The sequence below is a fragment of the Nomascus leucogenys genome, chromosome 15 (assembly GCF_006542625.1).
Source record: "Nomascus leucogenys isolate Asia chromosome 15, Asia_NLE_v1, whole genome shotgun sequence".
NCBI classification, from domain to species: domain Eukaryota; kingdom Metazoa; phylum Chordata; class Mammalia; order Primates; family Hylobatidae; genus Nomascus; species Nomascus leucogenys.
Genome location: NC_044395.1, coordinates 53,408,309 through 53,421,859, shown reverse-complemented (window position 1 = coordinate 53,421,859; position 13,551 = coordinate 53,408,309). Strand labels below are relative to the sequence as shown.

At 41.4% G+C, this 13,551-nt stretch overlaps 1 protein-coding gene and 2 pseudogenes across 4 annotated transcripts in view; all 3 read left to right on the top strand.

Moving 5' to 3' along the window:
- ANKRD42 (ankyrin repeat domain 42) overlaps nucleotides 1-13,551 on the top strand; it is a 68,158-nt gene that overhangs the window by 12,244 nt on the left and 42,363 nt on the right. For all 4 annotated transcript variants that reach the window (XR_004026047.1, XM_012505234.2, XM_030794764.1 and 1 more), the window contains exons 3-5: nucleotides 685-792; nucleotides 5,268-5,387; nucleotides 6,264-6,399. Coding sequence is in view for 3 of the 4 variants with exons in the window: in XM_012505234.2 (XP_012360688.2) it covers nucleotides 685-792; nucleotides 5,268-5,387; nucleotides 6,264-6,399 (364 nt within the window). In the remaining variant the exon portion in view is untranslated. The remainder of the gene's footprint in view (nucleotides 1-684; nucleotides 793-5,267; nucleotides 5,388-6,263; nucleotides 6,400-13,551) is intronic.
- LOC100599974 lies at nucleotides 4,057-4,296 on the top strand (annotated as a pseudogene).
- LOC101176871 lies at nucleotides 7,866-8,910 on the top strand (annotated as a pseudogene).

Here is a 13,551-nt window from a genome sequence, read left to right as displayed (position 1 = left end):
TATGTAACACCTGCACATTGTGCACATGTACCCTAAAACTTAAAGTATAATAAAAAAAAAAAGAGGTGGTAGCATATACAAACTTGAACATATAAAGACAGTAACACCGTATGTGGTACAGACCTTTAAGTACTGTATTATATTGAGATTTAGATTAATTTTTAAAAATCTTAAAGATACATTTGACTTCTCTCATTTTTTTTTAAATAAACCATTTATTTTTTAGAATCACTAGAATAACAATGTTTGCTCTGATGCAAAAGCTCTGGACCCATTTAAAGATCTATGTTTGAGATTGAAAACTGGCAGCCTTTGAGTGAATTTGACTCTTAGATCTGTTTTCTTTGGCCTGCACAGTATTGATCAAACAGAATATTTACAAACATTGGATAAGCATTTCACTCATAGCAACCACTGACTCTGATTGAGTAGTGTCTATACCTTACAGACAAGAAATACGGTCTCCAGTTTGCCACAGTTCCCACTAGTCTCTATTGTTTACGCAGCAGTGAGGCCACATGTTGGTTGCCATGTCACTGTGCTTGTGCTTTGTGCTTTTGTTTTTCTTATACATGGATCTCTCATTCACTACAGTCTGTTATTTTATGATAACAGACCAAATTTAAAAGATAAAAATGTTAAAAACATCCATTTTATCACTTGTTAACATGGTTATTTTCTTAGTGTCTTCATTGGCTGCTCTGGCATGGAGCTGATATCACACACGTAACAACGAGAGGTTGGACAGCATCTCACATAGCTGCAATCAGGGGTCAAGATGCTTGTGTACAGGTAATAATAACATTACTTTTTTCAGTAAGTTCAATTACTTTAACATAGTTCTGCTGGGCTATTGCTATTATTCTAATTATTTGACTCAATAGATTTAGTTTTATATTCTAAACAAGAACTTACTGGATTCCACAACTCAGATATTCTGATACCAGCTATCCACTTAAACAAATGGTATGTGACCAGAAATCCTTTTATCTCTGATGTAGTTGGCTGTCTGGGTTGTTTTGAGAGATCTCACAGTCATGACCAGATTATCTCCTTTATAGCTTGCTGCTGTGGTCTGAATGTTTGTGTCCTCCAAAATAAATATGTTGAAATCTTAACCCCAAGGTGATGGTGTTAAGAGGTGAGGCCTTTTGGCAGGTTATTAGGTCATGAGGGGTTTGCCCTCATAAATGGGATTAATGTCCTTATGCAAGAGACCTCAGAGAGCTAGCTCTCTAGCCTCTTCCACCATATGAGGATGCTGTGAGAAGGCACTATCTATGCAGAAGGAGCCCTCACCAGACAGAATCTGCCACGACCTTAATCTTGGACTTTCCAGCCTCCAGAACTATGAGAAATAAATTTTTGTTGTTTATATGCTCCCTGGTTTATGATATTTTGTTATAGTAGTCCAAACAGACTAAGACACTTGGCCATGCCTAAAATTTTGTATTTAATGTATTGCCTGACCAGGGTGATATATTAATATGTGGTAGGATCTAGTTTATTAGAGTAATTAAATTATTCAGTGTTTTGAAATAGACTGGAATTTGGAGGAATACAGAGTCATATAAGCAAACAGTTGGTATTAGTCCATTCTCACACTGCTATGAAGAAATACCTGAGACTGGGTAATTTATAAAGAAAAAAGGTTTAGATGACTCACAGTTCCACATAGCTGGGAAGGCCTCAGGAAACTTACAATCATGGTGGAAGGGGAAGCAAACATGTCCTTCACAGGATGGCAGGAAGAGAGAAGTGCTGAGCAAAGGAGGAAAGCTTCTTATAAGACCATCAGATCTCGTGAGAACTCACTCACTATCATGAGAATAGCATGGGGTAACCACCCCCATGATTCAGTTACCTCCCACCGTGTCCCTCCCATGACACGTGGAGATTATGGGAACTACAATTCAAATGAGATTCGAGGGGGTACACAGCCAATGTACATCACAGTTCCTGTGGAACAGGAAGAAGCATGAGATTGTTTGAAGGGACAGGAGCTCTACTCAGTGAGTTACAAAACAATACAAAGCAAAATCTATGATTAAAGTTCTAATGAAAAATATAGATGAGAAGAATTGTATAATTTAGGAGGAGGTAGAGGGATCATAAATGGAGGAAATAAAACATCAGCTAAGCTCAAAAGAGTGGGTTGATTTTAAAGAGGTAAGTAATGAGGAAGTATTATAGAGGCAGGCAATATGTTAGGAGCAAATAAAAATAATGATTGTCATTCATTGGAGATTTATTGTGTGTTAGTCTCTCATGTATCATTTCATCCAACACAAACAGTTCTACGAGTTCCCTTTTATATAGGTTATAAAACAAATTCAGAGTGTTAAGTACCTTGCCTAAGCAAGTGACAGAGCTAGGATTTGAACCTAGACTTGTCCTATTGTTAATCTCTATGCTATACTTCTGTAAGAAGCTCCTGAATTGGAAAATTGGGCTGTGTTCAGGGGATATACCATTATATTAGTTTGACAGAGTATAGATTATTTGTGGTGTGGACTGTTAAGAACCATGCTTGGATAGACCAGTTTTGTAAAGTGCCTCAGAAATAGAATGAAGATTTTGGATTCATTTGTATAGAAAGAGAGTTTTTTTTCCCCCTCCTCAACCCTGTGATTACCTGGAAAGAAAAGAGAGGTTTTGTTTTTGTTTTTGTTTTTTGAAACAGGGTCTTGCTCTGTCACCCTGGCTGGAGTGCAGTGCCCTAGTCACGACTCACTGCAGCATCAACCTCCTGGGCCCAAGTGATCCTCCCACCTCAGCCTCCCAAGTAGCTGAGACCACCAACATGTATCACCACGCCTGGCTAATTTTTTTTGTAGGGATGTCTGTGGCGGGTGGCGGGGCGGGGGTCTCCCTATGTTGCCTAGGCTGGTCTTGAACTCCTGGGCTCAAGTGATCCTCCTGCCTTGGCCTCCCAAAATGCTGGGATTACAGGCATGAGCCACAGCATCTGGCTGAGAAAAGAGAGTTTTTATATACGTTATGTGTGTGTGTGTGTGTGTGTGTGTGTGTGTGTGTGTGATATGTTTGTATATATATTTATACGTACACATAAACATCCACGTGGACACTAACTGGGGAATGAGATAATGAAAACAGTATTTCAGGGAATTATTCTAGCAAAATGTGTGCAGGATTATTAGGATGAAGGAAGAGTTAAAGATAAGAAGATCAGTTAGAGATTTTTTGCTGTAATCACTAACCAGAGAGGGTAAAAATAGGTGGTGGCAGAGGGAAAGAAAGAAAATGAGCCAAGATATCTTGCAAAGCAAACATCGACAGAGTGTAGTGAAAATTCAAATTGTGAGTCAGAACAGCAGATAATTATGATGGAATGAATAGGGAAATCTGAAAAGCAAGGAAGATTGGGAAAAAGATGTTGAGTTCAATTTGGCATACGTTGAGTTTAATGTGTTTGTAGGTCATCCAGGTAGAGAGGGTCCAGGCAGTTGAAAAGGGGGCTGGAGATAAAGATTACAGGAATGGTAAAGTATAGAAGAGTCTCAAACTCTTGGGCTCGAGTGATCCTTCCACCTCAGCCTCCCAAAGTGCCAGGATTACAGCATGAGCAACCACTCCTGGCCGAGACTAATAATTCTTTTAAGCCAATTACTCTGTGTATGGTATAACCCATATATAGAAACTGGGCCAATTGCAAATTCAGATGGAACCTCTTTAGATGTAGTTAGAAACTTGATTTGGAGCTTAGAACTAGTCACTTTAATAATTAATTCTTCTACTGAGTCCACACCCCTGTTAACAAAGGATTCTGCTTTTGAATTTGTGAAAGTTTAAATTTCAGTTTTATCAGGTTAGAATTAAAGAATTTAACTTAGTGGCTATTTATCTATGCTCATGAAAGATGTGTCTTATAAATTATATATACATGCTCAAATCAAAATGTAAAATCAATATTATAAGTGTCTTCTAGGCAATGTTAAAACATTTTCTTGAGGCCAAAGTGGGTGGGAGCGCGTGCTGTTGGGAGTTGCTTGGAGGTTGGCAGTGCGGGGCTGAAGGCTAGTAAACCGAGCGATCATGTCGCACAAACAAATTTACTCTTCAGACAAATACGACGACAAGGAGTTTGAGTATCGACATGTCGTGCTGCCCAAGGACATAGCCAAGCTGGTCCATAAAATCCATTTGATGTCTGAATCTGAATGGAGGAATCTTGGCGTTCAGCAGAGTCAGGGATGGGTCCATTATATGATCCATGAACCAGAAACTCACATTTTGCTGTTCCGGCGCCCACTACCCAAGAAGCCAAAGAAATGAAGCTGGCAAGCTACTTTTCAGCCTCAAGCTTTACACAGCTGTCCTTACTTCCTAACATCTTTCTGACAACATTTTATGTTGCCTTCTTTTTTCTCACTTTCATATTTAAAAGATGTTCAGTACACTGTTTGAATGTGCTGGTAACTGCTTTGCTTCTTGGGTAGAGCCACCACCACAATAGCCCAGCCAGATGAGTGCTCTGTGGACCCACAGCCTCAGCTGAGTATGACCCCAGAAGCCATCATGTGCTCTGTGTCCAGAACACACTTGGCAGATGGAGGAAGCATCTGAGTTTGAGACCGTGGTTGTTACAGGGATCATGTAAACTTGCTGTTTTTGTTTTTTCCTGCCGGGTGTTGTATGTATGGCGACTTGTGGATTTATGTTTCAATGTACTGGAAACTTTCCATTTTATTCAAGAAATCTGTTCATGTTAAAAGCCTTGATTAGAGAGGAAGATTTTATAATCTAAAAAAAAAAACAACAAACCACTTTCTTAGCATTAGCTGAGAATTTCTTATGATTTGCCTGTAGCACATATGTAAGAACATACATAAGAATTTAGCTATAGATTGGCCGGGCGCGGTGGCTCACGCTTGTAATCCCAGCACTTTGGGAGGCCGAGGTGGGCGGATCACGAGGTCAGGAGATCGAGACCACGGTGAAACCCCGTCTCTACTAAAAATACAAAAAAATTAGCCGGGCGTGGTGGCGGGTGCCTGTAGTCCCAGCTATTCGGAGAGGCTGAGGCAGGAGATGGTGTGAATCCAGGAGGCGGAGCTTGCAGTGAGCTGAGATTGTGCCACTGCACTCCAGCCTGGGCGACAGAGCGAGACTCCGTCTCAAAAAAAAAAAAAAAAAAAGAATTTAGCTATAGATTAATAAATTGGTTGCCTTTGTATAATCTGCATCTGCATTTATGGTTTAACATCTATACTCATGTAAAGTCGTTCCTATTTCTCTATTTTTAGGCTCTTATAATGAATGGAGCAGATCTGACAGCCCAGGATGACCGGGGATGCACTGCTTTACATCTTGCTGCAACTCATGGACATTCTTTCACTTTACAAATAATGCTCCGAAGTGGAGTGGTGAGTGACTCCTGTTAATATGTGCTAATGTATGATAATATAGATGGAATAGCATTTGGTAGTCTAGTTATCTCTTCCTGACTTTTTAGATCTCTTATATGACTTTCGGAAACTAATTTAATTTTTCTCTCTAGCTTTTCTATCTTTAAACATAGTAGCAATAATTCAGACAAATCTTCCCTTCCCCCCAAAAAACCAATTCAGTATTACGAAGTACTTGAGAGGTTTTGGGTTCTTCATGCCAGTTCAGAGTTTAACTGTTTAGATTACAAAGCTTCAAACGAATCTTAACCAGGTGATTGTAAATCTTTATGAATTTTTGTGTTTGTTTTGAAACTCTTATTTCATATACTGATTTAGAAAGTGATTTATTTCTTCAGAAATTTTGTTTATTGCAATATTTAATTTTATTATGTAGTGGTTGTAATAAATAACGTAGAAGAAGAGAACTACATATATTGAAGACATTGTGGTAAGAGTTGGTGTTTCTATAGTTTGAGAAAGAGTGAAAACTTATTAAATATTTTTTATTAACTCTGTTTATATTCTCAATGATAGTATTTGATCATTCAATCTATCCCTTTTATTTTATTGGTCAGGAATCTGTGACTGGTAAGATGACTAGTTAAGTTCGTTTTTAAAAACTATTTTATGTGACTCGTTCTTTTGAAAAGCCTGTTTTATAAAATTTTCCTAGTATTTTATTAGCTCATATATTCAAATTAGTGGTTACAGTACATTTTTCTATTATATTAAGTGTTTGCCTTCTTGTATTAAGAACAGCCTCCAATTCTTATTTACAGAATTAAGCTGCTAGGCTTAGTGTTTTCCCTACAAAATGGGGAGAAACTAAGTCCTTGTGAATGTTACCTCTAGGATCCCAGTGTGACCGATAAGAGAGAATGGAGACCTGTGCATTATGCAGCTTTTCATGGGCGGCTTGGCTGCTTGCAACTTCTTGTTAAATGGGGTTGTAGCATAGAAGATGTGGACTGCAATGGAAACCTTCCAGGTATTTTAAATAAAGCAAATATTTTAGTTTTTCATTGATGTAAACTTTTAAATGTTTGATCTTGTTTAAGAAATTTAAACTGTTGGCTGAGCGTGGTGGCTTACACCTGTAATCTCAGCACTTTGAGAGGCTGAGGCAGGAGGATCACTTGAGGCCAGGAGTTTGAGACCAGCCTGGGCAACATAGTGAGACCCACTCTCTACCAAAAAAAAAAAAAAAAAGTAAAAGAAAGAAAAACGCTGGGTGTTGTGGTGTGTGCCTGTAGTCTAACTTCTTGGGAGGCTGAGGATTTGGGATCCCAGGGTTTGAGGCTACAGTGAACTGTGATTGCACCACTGTACTTCAGTGAGCCTAGGCAACAAAGTGAGACCCCATCTCTTAAAAAATAAAGACATTGAAACCAATTATTTTGTTAGTCTGTCACAAAATGAAGTAGTTTATATGTTGACATGAACATTTTTTATCTTACATCACACCCATCTTATGTACCTTTCATATGATTGATTTTTTTTCTGGAACCATATCAGCAAAAGAGAAATTGGCAAAATTAAACATAGATTTGCTCTTTCCGCCAGCTCTTTCCTTCATCTGCTATCTAGTGTTTTTATTTTTTAACTTCACCTCTCTCTGCCCCATAGACAACTTATTTATTTTTAAATTTTTTTTGAGATAGAGTTTTGTTCTGTTGCCCAGGCTGGAGTGCAGTGGTGTGCACTCAGCTCACTGCAACCTCTGCCTTCCAGTTCAAGTGATTCTTATACCTCAGCGTCCTTCGTAGCTGGGTTTCAGGCACCTGCCACCACGCCTGGCTACTTTTTGTATCTTTAGTAGAGATGAAGTTTCACCATGTTGGCTAGGCTGGTCTCGAATTTCTGGCCTCAAGAGATCTACCTGCCTTGGCTTCCCAAAGTGCTGGGATTGCAGGCAGGAGCCACCACGCCTGGCCCAACTTTTTTATTTTTTAAACACTACTGCATAAATAGAGGATACTAGTAAATTTGGGTTAATTTGCTACTTCACTTGTCTAACCTACAGTAAAGTGGCCAGTGGAGACTTAGACTCCACCTTCTTTAAAAAGTGGTCTAGAAATTCTAAAGGATAGATCACAGTGATATTGGAGTGAAAATGATACTTAAATGATACCTTAAAGAAGCAACCACACAAAGGGGAAGGGCAGAATAATATGAACAGGCCTGATCAAATCAGTTTGCTATTTAGAATCTCCTGAGATCCCTGTGGAGCCTCTGATTCCTTGGCTTGGCATGCTGGACTTACATAATTTGGCTCCTACCTACCTGCATGGCCTCATCTTTCTATATCTTTACACTACTGTCCAGGATCATTTTGCTTTTTTCTGAAGTTCATCTTTCAGTGTTCATTTAGTGAAGTCTTTTGGTATGAACTCTTTCACTTTTTGTGTATCTGAAAATTTATTTTGTTCTCATTCTTTTTACTTTGTATTTTGTAAGTTTTTTTTTTTAAAGTAAAATTTAAATTGAAGTCTCAAAAAACAAAAAGCCCCTCTCTTGGCGCTGCCTACGGAGGTGGAAGCCATCTCCTCCTCAGCATCATGGCCACCCTCAGACCCCTTGTGAAGCCCAAGATCGTCAGAGAGAGAACTAAGAAGTTAATCTGGCACCAGACTGACCGATATGTCAAAATTAAGTGTAGCTGGCAGAAACCCAGAGGTACTGACAACAGGGTTCGTAGAAAGTTCAAGGACCGATCTTCATGCCCAACATTGGTTGTGGAAGCAACAAAAAAAACAAAGCACATGCTGCCCAGTGGCTTCCGGAAGTTCCTGGTACACAACATCAAGGAGCTGGAAGTGCTGCTGATGTGCAACAAATCTTACTGTGCTGAGATGTTTTCTCCAAGAACTGCAAAGCCATCGTGGAAAGAGCTGCCCAGCTGGCCGTCAGAGTCACATCAACCCCAATGCCAGGCTGCTCAATGAAGAAAATGAATAGACAGCTCATGGGCATGTTTTGTGTTTAAATAAAACTAAAAACTGCAAAGAAAACCCAAAAAACCAAAAAACAACAAAAAAATTCTTTTGTGTTAGGCTTCCTTCACTTTTTCAGACTGCTTTCAATTACTCCATTTTCACATATGGTATTATTTATGGTATTATTAGTTTTTTTTTTTTTTTTAGTTTTAGTCTTTCTGATGGATGTATCTCATTGCACTTTCAAATTTACACTTTTCCTGATGACTAAAGATGTCGAACATCATTTCGTACTTTTAAAGGCTATTTTTTTGTGTGTGTGAAGTACGAGTTCAGATCTTTTGCCTATTAGCTGTTAGAGTATGTCTTTTTCTTATTGAATCATAGTTCTTTATATATTCTAGATACAAGCCCTTTGTCAGTTACGTTTATTACCAATATCTTTTCATGCAAATATCTTTCTGATCTTTCTACTTTATGGCTTGCTCTTTCATTCTTTGGTATTTTTTGATAAATGAGGTTTTAATTTTTTTTTTTTTTTTTTTTTGAAATAGAGTCTTGCTCTGCCACACAGGCTGGAGTGCAGTGGTGCAGTCTCTGCTCGCTGCAACCTCTGCCTCCCGGATTCAAGCGATTCTTTTGCCTCAGCCTCCCGAGTAGCTGGGATTACAGGTGTGTGTCACCACGCCTGGCTAATTTTTGTATTTTTAGTAGAAACAGAATTTTACCATGTTGGCCAGGCTGGTCTTGAACTCCTGACCTTGTAATCCACCCACCTCGGCCTCCCAAAGTGCTGGGATTACAGGTGTGAGCCACCGCGTTTGGCCAGAGGTTTTAATTTTAATGTAGTCCATTTTAATAATCTCTTCCTTTGTAGTTAGTCCTTTCTGTACTTTCCCTATTCTGTGATCATGAAGACATTCCTTTATGTTATCTGTTAGAAATTTTATTTATCTTTCATATTTATATTCCCAATCCTCCTAGAACTGACTTTTCTGTGTGTAATACAAGGTAGGGGTCAGTTTTATTTTTGTATTGTCCTTTATCAGATATACTTGATCATTTTTGTTGGTCTTGTCCGGTCATTAAAAAATCCAATTGTTTCTTTAAACATGTATAATTATTTTATTTATAACCAGGTAGAGTATTTATAATAATATAGATGTTAAGAAAGAATGTGGCCTTAGTTCTAGACTGCTTGTGTTCAAATCGCTCTCATAAAATTATTTTTTATTGATAAATGTACATATTTTTGGTGTACATGTGATAATTTGATACATTCTTATAATGTATAAAGATCAAATCAAGGTAATTGGGGTAGCCATCCCTTAAATATTTCTTTTCTTTATACTAGGAACATTTGAATTATTTTTTTCTAGTTATTTTGAAATACACAATAGATTATGGTTAACTATAATCACCCTACTGATCTGTCAAACACTAGGTCTTATTTCTTCTACTGATTTGTATATTTGTACCCATTAATCAACTTCTGTTCTTCCTCTCTCTGTGCTACCCTTCTGGCCTTTGGTAATCGCCAATCAATCTACTGTCTATCTTCATGAGACCAGCATATTTTAGCTCCCACATATGAATGAAAACATATAATATTTGTCTTTCTGTGCTTGACTTATTTTACTTAACATAATGACCTCTAATTCCATCCCTCTTGTGACAGTGACAGTATTTCATTCATTTTTGTGTGAATCATATTCCGTTGTGAATATACATTACATTTTCTTTATCCATTCATCATTGATGTGCACGTAGGTTGATTCCATATTTTGACTATTGTGAATAGTGTGTTAATAAACATGAGAGTGCAGCTATCTCTTTGATATATTGGTTTTTTTTCTTGTGGATATATACCCAGTAGTGGAATTAACTTATAGTTTATTTAATATAAATATAGCTACTCTTGTTCTTTTTTTTGCTTCTAGTTGCGTGGAATATCTTTCACTTTTAGTCTATGTGTGTTTTTATAGATGAAGTGGGTTTTTTGTAGGCAGCCTATAGTTGGGTCATGTTTCTTTATACTCTGTGCGTTTTAATTGGAAAGTTAAGTCCACGTACATTCAGTGTTGTTATTGGTAGGTAAAGACTTACAGCTGCTATTTTGTTGCTTGTTTTCTGGTTGTTTTGTAACTCCTATGTTCCTTTCTTCTTGTCTTCCTTTGTGGTTAAGTGATTTTTCTCTGGTAGTATGTTTTAATTTTTTGCTTTTTATTTTTTAGTAAATATAGGTTTTTGCATTGTAGTTACCATGAGTCTTACATTTTATAGATATAACAGATTATTTTAAAGAGATGACAACTTACCTTAGGTCACAAAGAAAGGAATAGGCCTCCCTCCCTCCTTCCCTCCCTCCTTCCCTCCCTCCCTCCTTCCTTCCTTCCTTCCTTCCTTCCTTCCTTCCTTCCTTCCTTCCTTCCTTCTTTTTCCTTCTTTCCTTCTTTTCTTTCTTTCTCTCTCTCTCTCTTTTCTTTTCTTTTCTTTTCTTTCCTTTCCTTTCCTTTCCTTTCCTTTCTTCTTTCTTTTTCTTTCTTTCTTTCTTCCCTCTGTGGCCCAGGCTGGAGTAAACTCGGCTCGCTGCAGACTCCCTGCGTCCGGCTCCCGTGATTCTCCTGCCCTGGCCTGCGGGCTGCCTGGGATTGCCGGCGCACGGGCCACCACCCCTCCCTGGTTTTTCTCCTTTGGCTGGAGGCGCGGTTTCGCCATGTCCGCCAGGCTGGTCTCCAGCTCCTGACCTCCAGTGCTCTGCCCGCCTCGGCCTCCCGAGGTGCTGGGACTACAGACAGAGGCTTGCTCATTCGGTGCTCGGTGTTGCCCGGGCTGGAGTGCGGTGGTGTGGTCTTGGCTCGCTGCAGCCTCCGCCTCCCAGCTGCCTGCCTTGGCCTCCCAGGGTGCTGGGATTGCAGCCTCTGCCCGGCCGCCGCCCCGTCTGGGAGGTGGGGAGCGTCTCTGCCTGGCCGCCCATCGTCTGGGTTATGAGGAACGCCTCTGCCCGTCCGCCCCGTCTGGGAAGTGAGGAGCGCCTCTGCCCGGCCGCCCCTTCTGGGATGTGAGGAGCTCCTCTGCCCGGTCGCCCCTTCTGGGAAGTGAGGAGCGCCTCTGCCCGGCTGCCCCGTCTGGGAAGTGAGGAGCGCCTCTGCCCGGCCGCCCCTTCTGGGATGTGAGGAGCTCCTCTGCCCGGCCGCCCCTTCTGGGAAGTGAGGAGCGCCTCTGCCCGGCCGCCCCTTCTGGGATGTGAGGAGCGCCTCTGCCCGGCCGCCCCGTCTGGGAGGTGAGGAGCGCCTCTGCCCGGCCGCCCCGTCTGGGAAGTGAGGAGCCCCTCTGCCTGGCCGCCACCCCATCTGGGAAGTGAAGAGTGTCTCTGCCCGGCTGCCCCATCTGGGAAGAAGTGAGGAGCGCCTCTGCCCGGCCACCCATCGTCTGGGATGTGAGGAGCGCCTCTGCCCGGCTGCACCTTCTGGGAATTGAAGAGCCCCTCTGCCCGGCCGCCACCCCGTCTAGGAAGTGAGGAGCATCTCTGCCCGGCCGCCCAGTCTGGGAAGAAGTGAGGAGCGCCTCTGCCCGGCCGCCCCGTCTGGGAAGTGAGGAGCGCCTCTGCGCGGCCGCCCTGTCTGGGAAGTGAGGAGCACCTCTGCCCAGCCGCCCCTTCTGGGATGTGAGGAGCGCCTCTGCGCGGCCGCCCCTTCTGGGATGTGAGGAGCGCCTCTGCCCCGGCTGTCCCGTCTGGGAAGTGAGGAGCACCTCTGCCTGGCCACCCATCGTCTGGGATGTGAGGAGTGCCTCTTCCCAGCCGCCCCGTCCGGGAAGTGAGGAGCCCCTCTGCCCAGCCGCCATCCCGTCTAGGAAGTGAGGAGCGTCTCTGCCTGGCCGCCCCTTCTGGGAAGTGAGGAGCACCTCTGCCTGGCCGCCCTGTCTGGGATGTGGGGAGAGCGCCTCTGCCCGGCGGCCCCGTCTGGGAGGTCTACCACAGAGGCCAGAAGCAATGTGGGGGCTGGATGTGGTGGCTCACGCCTGTAGTCCCAGTACTCTGGGAGGCTGAGGCGGGTTGATCACTTGAGGCTAGGAGCTCGATACCAGCCTGGCCAACGGGGCGAAACATATGAAAAATACAACTGTCAAACCAACCAACGAACCAAGCGACAACAAAACAGGTCTACCCTGGAGTCATACTCTAAGTTTTTCTATTTTCCTCCCTTTCTGATCCTTTATCCCACTTTCTTTTTCTTCCTCTTCCTTCTCCTTCTTCTTTGTCAAATAGAGGATTGAGTTATTATCATTGATCCATGCAAAGTCCCTCTCTCATTTATTTTCTTTAATTCCCACCCCCCATTTCTATTCCCCGTCTTCCCATGTGCAACCTTCCTAATATGTTTGATATGCATCTTTTTGTTCGTATGTACTTTTAGAAAATGTTTATTGTTTTGTATGCAAAAAAAAATAAAATCAAAAAAATAAAAAAAAAGAAAAACAACAAAGAAAGGAATAGAAACAAGGAAAAAGCAAAATGCCCTTCATGTGAACTGTTTCCCCCACATTTTGCCTTTTTGTTGTTTCTATTTATATATTTTTGGGGTTGTTTTTTTGAGATGGAGTCTTGCTCTGTTACCCAGGCTGGAGTGCAGTGGTATGATCTTGGCTCACTGCAACCTTCTCCCCCTTGGTTCAAGAGATTCTCCTGCCTTAGCCTCTCAAGTAGCTAGATTACAGGTGCCCACCCCCATGCCCGGCTAATTTTTGTATTTTTCATAGAGATGGGGTTTCACCATGTTGGCCAGGCTGATCTCGAACTCCTGACCTCAAGTGATCCGCCTCGGTCACCCAAAGTGCTGGGATTACAGGCGTAAGCCACTGTGCCTCACCTATTTATGTATTTTTGTATTTCCTATCTCTTAACAGGTTGCGGTAGCTATTATTGTTTTTGTTAGATTTGTCTTTTAGTCTTCATACTGGAGTTATCACACACCACAGTTACATTATTGGAGTATTCTAGGGTTGTCCATGTTTTTAATTTCACCAGTGATTTTTATACCTTCAAATGTTTCCGTTTGCACATTAGTGTTTCTTCTTCCTGATTGAAGAAGTCCCTTTAGCATTTCTTATAAGATGGTTCTGGTGATCGTAAATTCTCTCAGCTCTTGTTTGTCTGGGAAAGGCTTTCTGTCTTTGTTTTTTTTTTTATGGTGTTAGGCATA